Below are 18,368 nucleotides of genomic sequence, written 5' to 3' on the forward strand. Positions count from 1 at the left end.
AATTGATGTGACTATAATTATGATCACCGTGATTCCAAAAACAATGATATTATGATTGAAATTATGGTCCGCAAATTATTTTTTAAAACCTTTGATCATTTCCACCAAAAAATGTTGATAAACTTAATTTTTTTTACTTGTGATCAATTTAATTATAGTATAACTTTATAATTGTTACAAATATTTAATATTTGTGATTTTCAGATTTGTATATTTTTTTAAAACAAAATTAGTATAAACGACTACACCCACTCGTAAAGAACATGCTCATGGTCGTTCCCATAATTTCATCACAAGTGGTGGATAACATTTTTTTTCTCTAACAAATTAACAACGCTTCCGCTTTATCCCTCACTTTTGTGCCTATAAAATACCATTCAATAGTATATACCATACCAAAAACAAAAACAAGAGAGAATTAGCTAAGTGAAAGAGAGAAAAAAACAGAGACAATGTCAGGGATCATTCACAAGATTGAGGAAACCCTTCATGTGGGAGGGCACAAGAAAGAGGAGGAGCACAAGGGTGAACACCATGGTGGAGAACACAAAGGGGAGCATCATGGGGAAGAGCACAAAGAGGGTTTCGCAGACAAGATCAAGGACAAAATTCATGGCGAGGGCGAGAAGAAGAAGAAGGAGAAAAAGAAGCGTGAACATGGCCATGAGGATGGCCATGACAGTAGCAGTGGCAGTGATAGTGATTAGATGATCTGTGTTATAAGATAAGGTGAACTTTAAATTGTTTTATCTTGTTCTATTATGCCTTATCAAAATTCTCTACGATTTTAATTCAACATTATTTTTCGTCATAGATTTTAATTCAACATTGATCTTTACACACATGGATGATAATGAGTTAGGAAATTTATGATCTTATTTTCATCTATGATTTTTGAGTTAACAGTAGCAAATTATACCTTTTGACACAAGTCACACATAGCACCATGTGTGTTGAGATCTTATTTTATTATCATTTTTGGGGTGACTTAAGATTTTATAATCATGGGATTATTCGTGAAATTTTATTTTCTATAATTGGAGAGCATTATGATCATCGCTTTCTGCTCCTGCATGTATCTTCAAATTTAAAATGGACAATGATAAGTGTACACTGCATTCTAATTAATTGACACATAAGAAGTGAAAGAAAGAGAAAAAAATTGAGACGTAAAAAGTAAAGGAAAAATAAAGATAAAAAGAAAGGGGGCAAATGTAATGAATCAAATGATGTGATAGAAAAAAAATGAAATATAAAATACACCAATTAGGATTTTTTTAAAATAGTGACTAACGTTTGCTAGCATATGTTCTGATTTATTTTCCTCCTTGTCGGTTGCAGGTGTATGGAGCATATATAGTAGTGATGGTTGTGCCTTTTCTTATTTCTTTCTTGTGAATTTTAATCTATATTTGTGCGTGTTTCTGGTTGCTAATTCGAGTGCTAATAGTCTGCGGTTTGGTTGGTTTGTAACCCCACTGCTTTGGTTATGTTTGATTGTATATATTCGTAAAGAAATAAAAATTTAAATTATCAGTATTATTAGTATGACATGATAGCATGATTTTAAATAGTGATCCGCAACCTTAATATTGTTGTTTTGTCTGCAACCACATCGGCCAACAATTGCAATGTGGTTTTCAATCACATGAAATACCACAATGTAACCGCAACGGAACCGGGTTGGAAAATTAAGTTAGAATAGAGGGAGTGTTTGGGAGGCAAAAAGTGATGAGAGGGATAAGAGTCGAGAAGAGTTTAAAATGTGTTTAAACTCTGAGAAGAAAACAAGAAGAAAAAAAAAGGAATTTTTTCATAAATTAATCTATGGAGGTTCTCTTGTATAATTTTTCTGAAAGATGAGAGAATTTTTATAAATTAATTTGAACTAATGAAAATGTTTATTTTTTATTTTATTTTTCTCGTAGAAGTCTTTTTAAATAAGCTTACTTAAACAAGTCCTAAGGATAGAAAGATAAATTCATAATTTTAAAAAAATAAAATAGAGGGTGATAATAGAAAAAAGTGAGGGTGAGAAAAATGCCTATCGTGTTTAAGCTCCAAAAACTGAAAAATATCTTTAGAACTCTTGGAACTTTGGCTGGCCTTTTAAGTATCCTCATGGGTCATTGTTGAACCAGGCCTGATCCAGAGCACAATTTCTTTTTTCTTAAAAACTAATGGTGTGTTGAGGTTCAATTTTTTAACTTTTAAAAAAATAATACGTGTCCCATAAACGGTGCTGTTAGGGGGAAATTATAATTATACGAACATTTTTAAATTACTATGATCGTATTTGTAAAGATTCGACTTTATATTTTAAATCACAGTGGAAACATAACATTTTTTTAAATAATTATAAGCGTGAAATTAAACTGTATAAAGTATAGATTATTGTCTTCACATAATTAAAAATAATTTATTTAACGAGAGAATTCATATTTAATTTTTATGATATGTAAAATTTCTATAACTACACATGAAGAGAAAAATTAATCTATAACCTAATAAATTACAAGAAACTCATAATCTCCTATCTGAAAAAGCTCTAAAAAATAAATAATCACATAACCCATAATGTTGAGAAGAGAGTGAAGAGCACTCAAAAAGAAGAAGCCACTTAGGTGATCAGCACCTATAAAGCAAATATCTTAGTGTTGGGATAAAGCCTTGACTTTTTGCCCACAAAAACCCTAAAAAACCATCAGTGGTTTCGTTGGTTTGTATTTGTAGGCGAGTTGTTTTAGTGTTGCCGACTATTAGACTTCTTTTGCCGTAACGATTTAGAGATCCTCACACTTCAGAGATCATTCTAAAATTCGAACAATCTTCATTCTAATAACTTTTGCAGCATGCTCTATAATAAGAGTTTTATGATGATGTGATAGTCTAAAATTATTTTATATAAATTATTTTTAAGAATAATTTTAATTATTATAAAAGTTAATAAATTTATTATATATAATATAATTTTTTTCTTATTTTTTTATATTATTTATGGTTATATTTGATAAAAATTAGTTAAAAATAACTAAAAAGCTGAAAAATTAATTAATAACTAAAAAATATAAAATGATATATTAAAAAATATAATAAGAAAATTAAATAAATATTTTAAGGGTAAAAAATAATAAAATATAAAAATTTATAAATTAGAGACTAATATTTTAAAAAGTATTATTTCAAGTAGTATTTTCAAAAATATTAAAAATTATTTAATAAATATTCAAACAAAATTTTCTAACTTATAAAAAAAAAGTTAAAAATTAGCTGAAATAATTTCACAAACTTAATCAACATTGCATATAATTTTCTTACTTTTTTAATGTTAACAACAAGTTCTTTTTATAAGGATACAAGATATAATTTTTTTAAAATAATTAAGAAAAATCAGTGTAATGTATAAGGAGTATTAATGTATTTTTTTTAAGTAATTAAGAAGTTGATGTAAGAATAGAAAAATGAAAAATGTCCTGCATAATATAAGAAAAAAATATAAATGTCAGTATAATTTATTTAATAAATTAATACATGTTAAGAAATAAAATAAACAATAAAACGACGACTTCTACAATGCGTTATTATAATCGAATAAAAAAACGTATTTGTAATATACGTCTTTTATTCACCTCTTGCACCGTTACCGACAAAAAAAAATATTTATTCTGATTTTTTTTTAATTTCATTTAATATTTAAAAAAAAACATAACCGTAATAATTTAACTGTTAAATTTTATAATTTTTTTATATATGTATCATTTAAAATAAATCAAATGTTCTCAAGTACAGTATATAGTTTTATATTTCAAAGTTATATTACACATTAAATACTTTTTAGAGAGATTTTAGAAAACAGTGGTTCTTTTATACATGAATTTTAAGGAATTTAACACTACGTTCTTGAAAAAAAATCGAACATTTTTTTCTTGGTATTAAAAGTTGGAATATGTTGCTACTCCATGAAAAGTTTTAATTAAATAAAATTTAGATTAATGAAACTATCCATTTCAAAAAAATAATGAAAGTTAGTGTTTATAAAAAGAGTAATTATATATGAATATTAAACACCTATATATAGTATATATTTATTTGAAAATTTTGTTTTCTCTCCCATCAAATCACATTATCTATGTACATGTAAACTAGGTTTATGTAACTTTATTTTTATAAAAAGAAATCAAAGAAATACTATTAAATAAAGTAACCTAAAAAAGATTTATGTCGAACTAATAACGATTATATAAGATTTAAATTTTAATTATAAAATAAATTATATAAAAGAATATTTATTTTATGTATGTATGAGATCTCTAATAAAAATTAATTATTTGATAACAATATCCTTGTAAAAACAAAAACAAAAAGATTTACCTCGAGGTACGAGAAGAAGAGAGAGAGGAAATCAGCGGCAATCAGAGCCACTGTTTATGAATGAATCCGTGTCACAAACAAAACAACTGGCCAACACAAACAACATGAATCTGTGTGTGTCCTCTTTAATTTGACTTAACTCCTGTCTTAGTTCCTCTATATATAACTTTTGACATTTTTCTTCTCACCCCTACAACCAATATTTTACATACACAACTCTAATCTAGATTCTTCTTGATCTTGAATTTCAATGGCTTCTCTCGTGCTTCTCTTTTCAGAACTCGTTCACAATCACGAGTGGGATGCTGAAGCTCTCTTAGCAGCATACCCTTCTTCTAATTTTACCATAACCTCATCATCTTGTGCTGTTGCTGCGAAAAAAACATTAAAAGATGAAGGTTTCATGCAGAAGAACACCCAGAAAACCGAAGATATAGTGGTGGAAAATCCATTAGAGTCGAGGGTGTGTGTGGATCTCGTTTGGCCTTGAATCTTTGGTTACTCTCATGTGTCCTCTACATTGTAAATATTGTAACTTCTTTTTGTTAGAAAACTGATTTGCTGTGTTATTGTAAATTTTTATTGGTCTTTACATTACATTATACCTTTTAATTTTTCTTTGTAAATTTTGTTCGCCTTTATTAGATGATGAAAGTTGAACTCGTCACAATTTTGCTCTGTTCTTTTTACTTTAGTAATGCATCTTGTGAGAAACAAAGAAAGAGGCCCCTTTCAAAACGTAGAAAGATTGAAATCACATTTTATTCTTGAGATTTTATTATAAGCCACTGATCATGACTTTTAAACTAAAATAATCCAAAATAAAATAATAGTTTATCAAAATAATTTACTTGAAGTTGTTTTTGACGCGTAAAATTCACATTCGTTGTGCAATTTCAGATAACTACTGGATGCGACACCTAAAAAAAGCTTAATTAGTAATTTGGACCTATATTATACTAAATGGTTTAATTTAATTTTTAAAAAAATTTAATTTAATCTTCAAGTTCTTAAAATGAATTAATCTGATGTTCAATTTTTAAAAGATTTCATTTAATTCTCAAATTTTAAAAAATAAATCAATTTGATCTACTAATAATTGTTGCACAAAAAACAAACCTTTTTTATTTACCGCCAAACTTTGTTGATGCAAGAAACCGTTAGAATTTTTGCTTACTGAATTTATCTAACAAAAACTTAGTGAATTTATTTAAGTACCAAAAGGTGTCCAAGTACATCTAGTAAGAAAAGGTCCCTAAGCGGTGCATTTACATCAGTACTGAAACTTCATTTATGTTGTTTCATTTAAGTTTGTGTTAGGAAAAAAAAAAGCACACGTAATGTGCCTTTATAGCCAAACATTGATTGAAGCACCTATAGTGTGGTTGTGGTATCACCTTATTTACATTGTAAAATATCCCAAAATGTAAAATAAAGTCTTTATTTAAAGTTGCAAGTATAAATAGATTAGTTGTTTATTATGGCTGGTTTGGATGATTAGGTGGCAGTCTTAAAATTGCAAATTATTCAACTTTAAGTTTTTTTAGTTTTTTATAGGTAGAAATTGAAAATAAAATTAACAAATTTATAATAAATTACGCATCTTATTAAAACAAGATCCTTGATGTTCAACTTAAGTTTCTAAACTTAATAATTTTATCATTTTTATTTATAAGTAATATATATATATATATATATATATATATATATATATATATATTATCACTTAAGTTAATGTTGTATGTAATGACTAATGTAATTGATTGACTGTTTGTAAGATTTTTTGTGTTAATTTTCTTAATTTCAAGAATTAAGGTCTCACAGTGCTGATATATTTAAGGACGAAATATAAGTGATTTATCCATTTTCCAATTGTCCTTTTATGGCCATTGTTTTGCTCGTTGGTAAGACAATAATATATTAGATCCCAGGAATATTCTATTTTTCAAATATTTTCCTCGACAAGAAGATATGATCTGTTTCTTATAGCGTTTTTTTGCCATTCACCATAACTCACAATGCCATACAATACGTCAAAACAAAAACTACTAATCAAACCGAAACAGCTACATATAGTATCACTCTCACAACAATGAAATGGATTTTGCATGCAGCAGTTTCCAGTAAATATAGAGAGCGACTGTGTTGGTGACAGAGAGAGAATGGCCTTTTATATCTTATCAGCCAATAATACAAACCCAAAAAAGTTTTAGGAAAGGCAATAGATAAACTATTATTCTATTAAGCCAATGTCTGAATTTTCAACATTTCACGGAGATTGAGAAAACATATTATATAGTTTGCTAAATTGCCTGTTACCCGCATTATAAGTTGTTGAAATTTGGGAGTCATGAACGTTTGCTTTCGAAAGACACAAAAAAATTATCCAACTAACCATTCAAAAAGATGAAGGGAAAAACATTATTTTGTAGGATAATGTACTGCCCAAAGTGTGCATTCATGCATGTACAAAACAGTGTAAAGAAGAACTCACATTATTGACGCAGTACAGTCATATAAGATTTTATTATATTTACATGTAAAGGAATTATTTATTTAATATGAGAATTTGAATATAATTTTTTTAGTGTAAAATTTTCTTAAATCAACGATAATTATAATTTTTGATCTAATTAATTGGAATCAACATTTGTAATCTCTTTAAGACAAAAAAAAAAGTGTAAAAAAGGATCTCTTAATACACTAAAGTCCATATTTTCTTATGATGTTGATCCTTTAATTTGCAAAATAACAAAATTATCTCTTAACACACTTTTAGGGGTGAATATTTGACCTGCCCATATTAATTTTAAAATTGAAATAAACGAGGGTGTGATTGCAAATGGCAACAAGGAGTGAGATTTTAGGCTGCATGCTCGGCCACTATAGTAAAAGGCAAAAACCAACCAGTAACACTGAAAGAAGAAAACAACATTACAGTATTTAATAATTAAACCATGTCACCTTAGTTGGCCAAGTAATCGAGTATGCCGCCAAACCGGTACCTTGATCATTCAGATTGATTAATATATAAAATTTACATTTCTTGTTGATCACCCCCAGAATGTTTTCCCAAACGACCAAACCTAATAATAAAGTAACAGAAACAATACTGTCTGATAACTCATTACCTGTCATAAACAATCGTATTTTCAAACGTGACTTTCTCATAATACGTACATAATTACATAGAAAACAAAGGAGAGAAAATAAAATAAAAAAGCATCTTAGCAGCATTAGAAATCTATACTCATTCTTGGGGCAACATGCATCCATGTACAATACCATAACCAAACGTCACAATTCCTAATTAGTTAAAGACAAAAGGCACCATTAAACAACAAATTGGCCTTTACAACGATAGTAACTCGCAGGAAGAAGACAGAGATTGGTTATCATCCTTTTAACTTACACAACCGTGCTTTACTTCGTAGTTCATTAGAGACGCCGAATAGAACAAGTCACCATTGTTTTTTACAGCACCACTTGGCATTTTCTTAGTAAACCAAGCCGGCCCCTCACACATATAGTTTCTCCCATTACCCCTTCCCTTAAAATTTAAAGGCACACGGCCATTCATCCACATAATTCCCTTCTTCTTCAAAACCCTAAACTGAGAGAACTGAGAAACAACAACAACAACAACAAAGAGTACGTACCAGTAACTCAACTCAAGGTTTTTCAAAAACAATCCTCCGCGACCATGATCTGAACCGCAACATTTGTCCACGATCGTCATTTGGGTCCTAATATCAAAGTTTGTTTAACTGTTTGCGACCACAATTAGGATTGTATTAATCGCATTTGTCTGTAATTTGTCACCATATCAACAAAAAAAACCTGACAAAACAGCAACACGACGGATATTTAATACCTTGACTCTCAACAATCAGATGGACAGGCTGATAAAAGTTGATCCAACAAACACGGTCACAATAAGGATGGAGCCAGGCCAAAAATGTCATGGCCAAATAACCCTACGCAACGTCATGTACACCATGCCCGTAGCATTCAGGCTTCAACCGTTGATCAAAACGCGTTACACGGTGAAGCCACAATCGGGAATCATATCTCCGTTAGCCACGGTAACAATAGAAATACTCTACAATCTTCCACAAGGATCCACTCTACCACACTCATTTCCACACTCCGAAGATTCCTTCCTCATCCACAGCGTGGTGGTTCCCGGCGCCACCGTGAAAGAACCTTCCTCCATGTTCGAATCCGTTCCCAGCGACTGGTTCACCACGAAGAAGAAACAAGTCTTCATCGACAGCGGCATCAAGATCATCTTCGTCGGCTCGTTGATCCTGGCACAGTTAGTCCACGACGGGTCCATCGATGAAATCAGACAAGTGCTGGAACACAGTGAACACACGTGGAAGAAAGCCGTTGACTCCGTTGATCAAAACGGAGACACGCTCCTCCACGTGGCGATTTCTAAAAGAAGACCCGACCTCGTGCAGCTCCTCCTCGAATTCAACGCCGACGTGGAATCAAAAAACCGTTCAGGCGAGACCGCGTTAGAATCAGCGTGTTCCTCCGGAGAGGAACTAATCGTGGAGCTTCTCTTAGCTCACAAGGCAAACACAGAGAGAACGGAATCTTCTTCATTGGGAGCGATACATCTATCGGCGAGAGAAGGACACGTGGAGGTATTAAGATTACTGTTGATGAAAGGAGCCAGAGTTGACTCGTTGACCAAAGACGGTTACACCGCGTTGCACCTTGCGGTTAGAGAAGGTTTGAGAGATTGCGTGAGGCTGTTACTGGCGAACGAGGGGAGGACAGACATTAGAGATTCAAGAGACGGTGACACGTGTCTGCACGTGGCGGCGGGTGTGGGGGACGAGAGCATGGTGAAGCTTTTGTTGAATAAGGGAGCTAATAAGGAAGTGAGGAATTTTAAGGGAGAGACTGCGTATGATGTTGCTGTGGAGAAAGGAAAGGCGAGCGTGTTCGACGCGCTGAGGCTGGGGGATGGGTTGTGTGTGGCGGCGAGGAAAGGGGAGGTGAGGAGTATCAAGAGGCTGATTGAGGGAGGAGCGGCGGTGGACGGGAGGGACCAGCACGGGTGGACGGCGTTGCACAGGGCGTGTTTTAAGGGGCGCGTGGAGGCGGTGAGGGCGCTGTTGTTGGAGAGAGGGGTTGAGGTGGACGCGAGGGATGAGGAGGGGTACACGGCGCTGCATTGCGCGGTGGAGGCGGGGCATGGGGACGTGGCGGAGGTGCTGGTGAAGAGGGGCGTGGATGTGGAGGCGAGGACGAGTAAGGGTGTGAGTGCGTTGCAGATCGCGGAGGCGTTGGGGTATGGTGGGATTGCCAGGGTGCTTGTTGGTGGTGCTGCGGGACACGTGGCGGAAGGGATGAAGAAGGTTGCAAGGAGGAGGGAGAGGGAGATTCGGGCTAGCTTTGACCGGTCAATGCCTTTGGCTGTTCTCTAGCTGCTAAAATTTGCTCTCTGCTTCGTCAAATCACTGAGATTATTGTTGTAATTTGTGCAGGAAATTTGTTCATTTTATCAAACGTCTTCTTCTTCTGCTTAATTTTCATTACTTATTGTAATAATATTAAACTGAGTTTATGAAAATTATTATTCGATGCGATCCTACGGGTGGTAAATTGATGATAAATTTTTTTAAAGAGAATACTCTCAAAATGAAGAGAATTCTTGGGCAAAACAAATCAACTCCTTATTTTGAAGATGACATTTACTACATTCATTCCACTTTTTTTCAAAAAAAATACTCATATATCGTCATTCAAGAAAGTACGTTATGAAAATTATTCTTTTTTTGAAATACAAAAATTTAAATATCATTTTAGAATATATTTTTTTCAGAACCCATAATTATAGGTTTTGGAAAATACTATTTAGAATACAATTTTGATTTTGAATTCTAGAAAGTACTTTTCATAAGCCAAATATTTTTTGGAAAGTATTTTTCAAAATTTAATAAAAAAAACATGTTGTATTTGTTTCAAATTTTTTTTAAAAAAAATGGTCATTTCAATAAAGTGACAGATAAAGAAAATATTCTAATATGTTTATACTTCACCATCTGAACCTCTAATCAAATTACACACATTTAAATCATGTATGAAAATTCAAAGCTTGTAAGCACTTTTCCTAGTTTGTAGCTAGATAATAAATCTATTATATTAGATAACTAAACCAAAAACATGAAGTAAAAAAGAATGTTTTATTGCCATGGAAGTAAAAAATAGGATGAAACAAAGGAAGAATTCTAATGAAAGAGATAAGAAATGTTTTGTTGTCATGGAAGGAATGCATTGTTGGGGGGAGAGAGGGAGTGTGCGGTCATGTGAAGGAAAGTATAAGGTTTGAAATAAGACTCCTCTTTGTTTTACTCCAATTTTTACGTCCATGGCAATAAAACATTCATTTCTTTCTCACTTTCTTGGTTTTAATTATTTGATAGTTTTATTATCTTGTTACAAACTAGGAAAAATGTTTACAAGTTTTGAATTTCCCTACATGGTTTGCACATGTTGTATAATTTGGTTAGAAGTTTAAGTGGTGAAGTATAGACACATTAAAATAATTTCTTTGTCTATCACTTTACTCAAATGATCATTTTTTTGGATTTTGAAACAAATGCAATATGTTTTTTCATTAAATTTTGGAAAGTACTTTTTGGAATAAAAAATTAAAATTGTATTTCAAAAAGTATTTTCCAAAACCTATAATTATATATTTCAAAAAGTACATTTCAAAATTGATGTTTAATTTTTGTATGTTTTCAAATGATGTTTAAATCTTTGTAGGTCAGAAAGTACTTTCCAAAATACAAAAAAGTAAACATCAATTTTGGAATGTACTCCTGATTGATGATATAAGGATATTTTAACTGTAATGAGTATTTATTCTAATAAGGGGAGTACTTAGAAAAGAAAATACCAATTTGAATCATGGGCTTTATTATTTTACATTTATTTTTTTTGTCTTGGTTTGAGAATTGAGTTAAGATTAAATAAAATGAAAAAAAAAAGATAAATTTAAGTGTTGTTGACAAATAAGTTCATTAAACCCTTTATCTAATTTTGTTTATCAACCCATAATGCTCACCAAAAGAAATCTACATGCCTCTCAACCAGCATGCGTTTGGATGGATTATTTTCAATGCTTAAAGGATTTTTATTAGGAAAATGAAATAAAAAAATGGTGTATTTAGCATTAACCAAGTAAGAAAAATAGTTAATAAATAATAAGGCATGCTTAGTATGACAATAATCATATATTAATTTTTCTAGCATTATGAGAGAGTTTCGAAAAAAAATATAGTTATTTTTCTAAATTTAAGTTGAAATAAACATGCTATAAAATGCCTACAGTATCACTAAATGCATAAGGACCAAGTGAGTGGTGATTTATGTATAGTATGCGATAACTTATGGAAAAAAAAATGTTTTTTTATTGTTGAAATAGTTAATTTGTAATTTGACCCCAAAAAAGTTTTACACCCAATTAAAGACCTATTTATTGTTCTTGGGAGGCCAATGAATACTGACTGCAACAGATGCACTTGTTGGGCTTTATGACATTCCAAAAAACTAATGGCTCGCAACTTAATTTCTAGCTTACGTACACGTTATAATTTTTTAAATGATTTATTTGTTTTCAATCAACTCAAATAAATTAGAGACCAAGAATACTACTAAAATCTATAATTCTTTATACGTGTAATTTGACTTTTTCCGAGGTGGGGGGAGGGGGAAATAACACTCATTTCTAGCCTTCAATTTTCTCCATTTTTTTCTCGGTGTGTCGCTATAACTGTTGTATCAACTTGACGAGCAAACAAACCATAGTCAAATGACTAAAATCTCATTTTTGCAATCTATGTGGGAAGAGACAAAAATGGCATCAAGAGTTTAGATGGCTGAAAAATGACAACAACATTAGTCTCGTATTTTTTTTATACTAAAAAAATGATGTGTACCATATAAGAGGACTTTTCATGTTGGTTGTAAAACGTAACACTCAATGGTTGGTATAAACTGTGAATAGCTAGCTAAGCCACCATGAAAATTGACATGTAGAAGATCACCAACCGCGCTAGGAGTGAAGGAAATTAAATTTTATTCAAAGGTTGGGTTGGTGATCACTTTAGAATTTAGATACCCCAGATTATGTGGAATGTAAACCAACACTTTGAAGTTTTTACTTGAATTTTTGTGTATACCTACTCTCCAGTCTCAAATGAAATTTTTTTTTTGTTTGGCCTACCAGTCACAATTGAAATTGAACTTCCAAATAAACCCAAGTCTTATTCAAGAAGATCATGGTGGGTTGTGTGACATTAGCCTCAAGCGTATTATTTTGGTCACTTTCCTTTTCACTCAAACGTTATCAAAACTTACTATACATGGATGTCGTTTTGACAAGGTAAGTGTCATTTCCACTCAAGTACTTCAAGATATCATAAAGCAAAAGATGAGAATGATATTCTATCTTTTATGATGATAATAAAAGGAAAAGTAATAATAATAAAAGTTGTTTTTTTTAAAAGGGTTGGTCAAAATTTCATTTTAATTAGAATATAAATAATATTGCATGTACTTTTTTCTTTTTCTACAATTTTAATTTGCATCAAGCCATCAACCTTGGAGTTTCATTGAGTGTTGAGTATCCCACCCAAACCTCTCTCAAATCTCAACCAGGTAAACCACGTGCTGAACCACCCAATTGAGGAGGCGATTAATCAATAAAGCCCTTATAGGATATTCTATCATTTTTGTTCCAATTTATATATCGCTTCAGGCAAATGCAAGGGTGTTTCAACAACATTTAGATCTAAGGGTACGAATTCTCTCCTCTATAAACTAGTAAATTGTACATGATTTTCTTCATCCACCATTCAATCTTTTATTTTGGTTGATATCCACCCATTTAAACTTGCTTAAGAAAATGCTCACTTTTTACTGTAACGTGCATCAACGGTTTCCAGTAGGAGCACCTAACTACAACCATATGAGTAAGAGGGTTTGTTGAACATCCATTTTCAAGCTTGATTTTCAGTTTCCAATAAATAAAATGATTTAAGGATTTTTCTTCATAGATAGACCCTTTCTTTACTAGTTTACTTATATAAAGAATCTGACTATATTTATTACATAATTGCTATTTTGTACGAATAATCAAAATTGTTAGATAATCAAAATTCTAATGATATAGGTGAGAGGAAAATGTTTTTTTTATCCCCCAAAATCCTTACATGTCAATCCGTACCGTTTTACACTGAATATTTTCGTAATTCTAATTTTCCCCCTATTTATTACTACTATTTAAGATGTATGTGGGTTTTTTTAAGGATAAGAAGTATATGGTTGAAGATGTTTTTCTAGCTTCAGCATACTCAATAACTCAAATAAAGTTAATTGTGCATTTCTTAGATTGGTATTAATGCTTAACCATATTAAACATAATCAAATACTTTATGGTGTTGATGTTTTAAAATTTACTTTAATGCTACGATTTCAAAGAAAAATTACTTTAATGCTTCATTTTCTCTAATACTTTATTACCTTAATTTTCTATTGTTATTTTAATTTCTATTATTTTTTCTTTAATTTTCTCTAATACTTTATTACTTTATCTTCTCTTATCATTTACCACAATTACAATATTTTAATTACCAACGGTGCTTATTAATTAAATTATTAAGTATATTCATGTTCCTTTCTTTCCCTTGATAATTTATAATTTAAAATAAATTTGGTGAATACTCCACCAATAAACATTAATAGTAGATATAAGGTTCATCTGATCACTAAATGAGAAGAGAAAGAGAAATAAGTCGCATATTCAAATTTTTTCTAACAAAAATTAATAATTAACATTTATCAATAAATAAACATTAATAGAATACAATATTCATTTGGCACTTGTGAGAATTCGATCCTCCTATAAGCAATTATAAAAATTGTGATCTATATATATATATATATATATATATATATATATATATATATATATATATATTTCGGCACTACTCCTAATTAAGCTTAATCTCCCTGGGAAAAAAAATATGAAAGTTTGTGACCAGGTGGGGAAATCAACTACGTACTACTATTTTAAAACTACTAAATCCTACCATTGATAACACAACTGTTTGAAAGCACTGCCAACTTAAGTTTGGAAACATCACTCCAATCAATAACAATCCTACCCCAGGTAACAAAATACTGATTAGGAAAACACTATTTGAATCCATTTAACATTGCATTAAAGTTCTCAACAATTATATTTGCACGCTTCAACATTTTAATTTGCAGTCACTATTGAGATTACATCCTCGCATATCGTTATGTAAATATGCATTAACATCACATTTGCGCTTTTTGATTATTAGCACGCTTGAAGATACAAGATTGGGGATCAAAATCATGAGTCTCACCTTGTGTCACATTTTCTGTTTCATCCAATAAAATGTTGTGAGTCATCTATTGATTTCAGCTCACCCATGTTTAACAATATTTTTTTTTTTTTTTTGTTATTCTCCATCTCAAGTCTTGACCGTGGTAAAATCCTTCATCCTATCCCATGAGAAAACCTTCATTGCTTAGTGATAACCAACGCCCCCAAAATTATTCTCATTGATCCCTTAATGACAACCTTAATGTCAGCCACCGAGAAGGAAAAAAAAAAGTAGAGTGCTGTTGTCAATGAGGCACGGTGGTGTGATGGGAGTTGCATGGTGATGTTTTGGAGTGTTTTTCAACGGCATTTTAGCAAAGAGGAAGAAAGAGTGTGGTTTAGATTTGAGATGGGGAATAATGAAAAGAAGAAAATATTGTTAATCATATGTTGTGAGTGAGTTGTAATCATTAAATGGTGTGGTAATATTTTATTGGATGAGACACAGAATGAAACATAAGGTACTGGTGATTTTGATCCCAAGATGGATTAGATGATTAAGAGAGAAAGAAAAAAAAAATCATGAGTTTAATTTCTTTTACTAACAAAACTATCTTTCTAACAAACATTTGTTAATAAAAAAAATGTTTAACGCATTTCGTTTTGTCACAGCACATAAACATTACATCCATGGAAGTTTTAACACAGTTAATTTGATATATACGTCAACTGATCACACTCTTGAATCTTCTTCTATTCAATTTGATTTGTCAACCCACTCTGCATTTAACTGATGACTTCAGGAGCTCAAGTAAAAATGGTCTTTCTCACATCTAATCTACAATTTGTTATATATGATATATCATTCGCCAACAATGCCTTCACCTTCAACTTCATATTAAAGATGATGTGGGCACTCCCAAATTTTAGCTTCAGTACTTAATTAGCTCAAATCCACAATTACCATGGATCAAACTAACAAACACCGCCACAAAAATCACACCATAAGATGGATAAATGTACACATGGAGCCAAAATTCTCGTCCATTGATCCCTAATATCATCTCTCGTTAAAATAATGACTTTCTCTTACAATAAATTCATCCACCATTGGAAAAAGACAACACACAACTATAGACTAGACAATCTCTAACTTTGAAATTCATCTAATGAGCTTGGTGTTGGCTGGAACATAATTTAAAATATTTATAAGTTTCAAATTTGTTTTTTAACTAATATTTTAGTATGTGCATTACACATGAAAAATATTTTTTAAATAATTATAATATTATTTTTAAATTTATATTATAATTAAATTCGAAATAAATTAATAAAATATTTTTAAATATATAAATATATTTTAAATTTATAATGATAATTAAAATGGTAATGTAATATTATTTTATATTGAAAAGGATGGACGATTAAGAAAATAAATGTATTTGAAATGATTGTAAGAAATACTTATTTATTAGTTGGGGAAATTATATATGTGTTTAATATATCTTTCAATAAAAGAGAGAAAAAGTATTAACAATTTCGAATTAAGAGATTGAAGAGAATATATAAGAATTTCATTCTCTAAATTAAATAGTATATATAATTTATAATATAGAAACAAAAGGAACAGGAAAATAGATCTTAATACTTACAAACAATTGAAGATGCTAAGTAGTATTTATTCAGTATAGTCAACATATTCACTTCAAGCATGTTAGAATAGAAGCCAACTAACTTGTAAATAGCTTGGAAAAATTCAGTCCAAGGTTTGATTTTCCCGTGGTTTTTAATCGCTTGTAATTTCCTGTACCAAGAAGAAGAAAGCTTATTTCTTATACATAAATAAATGATATGATAAATATGTGAATATTATTAAATAATACTCTTAGTATTTATATATAAATATTGATATGATCACCGACTGTTTTCTTACTTGGGATGGGGGCCACGTCACGTGAGTGCTGAGCACCTCAGATTTGCCGTGGTACCACCGACAGTTATCGTGGTGCCGACACTACACAATATTAAACCGCAACTGATTCTAGCCTCTTTTGCATCACTTATTCATTTTATTCTATAAAATATAAATTGACAAATATTTTCTCATGTGACCTTTTTTTAGCTGTATCATTTCCTAAGGCTTAACTTAAATAACTTTTTAGTTTTTATATCTAATAGGATTTTAATTTTAACACTTTAAGAAATTTTGTTTTGATTTTAATTTTTGTAATGTTTTTACTTTTTAATTCTGGTTGTGAAATCACAACATTAACTTATGACTTAATATTTATCATAATTCTCTTACTTTCTAAATATTTTTTGAAGTATATATGGTTTTCTTTTAACAATATTACTCATTATATTTATTAATTTTTTTCACTTTTTATTTTGTTTTCAAAATATACAAACTTTAAAAAGGTGAAAAAATATTTTCCAAAATTTTATTTAAGTAGGAAAATAATGAATTAAATAGTAAAAAAGTATGTTCATCAATATTTTAAAATATCTTCGGTGGATAATTAATATAATTTTTATTATAGTATAATATTCATAAGTTGTATTATCTTTAATCAAATTTTAACAAATTATATTAAAAATTCTTTAATAGTATTTATTTTATTTAAATTTTAATAAATAATATATTTATTTTATATTTTAAAAAAATATAAATATATTAATGATAATATATTAGACATCTTTTATACTTTTTTAACTTTAAATATTTAATTGAGAAGGTGTTTTTTTTATTAAATGAAAATCATTTTTTTTAAAATAATTAATAAAATATTAAATTTTGAATAAAAGGTTTATTAAACTATATGTTCGCTAATATTATAGTTTAAAAAATTTATTCATAGAATATTACTTAAAAATATAAACATTTCAAAATAGATTCCAAAATAAAATCACACTTGCATTATTCAAAATTGAAAAATATGAATTGCATTATAAAACTATTAAAGCTCAACCAAAAAAGCATTGGTTGCATATCAAACTAGATATGAATCCTTAATATAGTACTGGTTCATAAGATATTATGTTTGAACTTAAATAGAAAAAAAAAATATACTTAAAAGATCCTACTAAGAGTGCAGTCAATTAAATATTTTGATGAAAATTAATTATCGATAAAATTAATGAAAATTTGATATAATAATATGGTAACCGAAAAATTAATAAAGTGATATTGTTGGAAAAATCATTTTTTAACTTATCACAAATAATTAAATACTTCAAAAGAGATTTTTTTATTAAATATATGGATAAAATTAATCAATCTTGTCTTTGATGCATAATTAAGTTAAGCCACATTTTTTTTATACATAAGTTAAGCGACATTACATAATACTCTTAAATACTTTTAATATGTTAAAATATATATTATATATTTTAAAAATCGGCACAACTGCACAATGACATGTCTAAAAGGTAAAGACATTTTTGTTCCAAAACAAAAGAGGTCTTGCTACATGTCTCTAGTGAATCAGTCAAATAAAGGCATGTGTCTGTGCAATATCAATGGCATGTATCATTCAGTTAGAGCGTACACGTTTGAAAATGCATAAGATGATTTTTTGGAGGTCAAAACAAGGCTGACCCCAAAATTATATGGGCA

At 29.9% G+C, this 18,368-nt stretch overlaps 2 protein-coding genes across 2 annotated transcripts; both read left to right on the top strand.

Moving 5' to 3' along the window:
• The first annotated feature begins 176 nt into the window (after positions 1 to 176).
• On the top strand, positions 177 to 1,548 carry LOC114390956 (protein SRC1-like). The gene is made up of 2 exons (XM_028351904.1): positions 177 to 729; positions 1,342 to 1,548. Exon 1 carries the CDS (start codon positions 453 to 455, stop codon positions 705 to 707), a length of 255 nt encoding a protein of 84 aa, XP_028207705.1. The 5' UTR covers positions 177 to 452; the 3' UTR covers positions 708 to 729; positions 1,342 to 1,548.
• Positions 1,549 to 7,637: 6,089 nt separating this feature from the next.
• On the top strand, positions 7,638 to 9,977 carry LOC114389654 (ankyrin-3-like). The gene has a single exon (XM_028350380.1). The coding sequence runs from the start codon at positions 8,265 to 8,267 to the stop codon at positions 9,813 to 9,815; it is 1,551 nt and encodes a 516-aa protein (XP_028206181.1). The 5' UTR covers positions 7,638 to 8,264; the 3' UTR covers positions 9,816 to 9,977.
• The last annotated feature ends 8,391 nt before the right edge of the window (positions 9,978 to 18,368 follow it).

This window comes from Glycine soja, chromosome 16 (genome assembly GCF_004193775.1).
Source record: "Glycine soja cultivar W05 chromosome 16, ASM419377v2, whole genome shotgun sequence".
NCBI classification, from domain to species: Eukaryota; Viridiplantae; Streptophyta; class Magnoliopsida; order Fabales; family Fabaceae; genus Glycine; species Glycine soja.

Coding starts and splice junctions, on each gene's coding strand:
- LOC114390956 (XM_028351904.1), top strand. CDS start 453: ATGTCAGGGATCATTCACAAGATTGAGGAAACCCTTCATGTGGGAGGG.
- LOC114389654 (XM_028350380.1), top strand. CDS start 8,265: ATGGACAGGCTGATAAAAGTTGATCCAACAAACACGGTCACAATAAGG.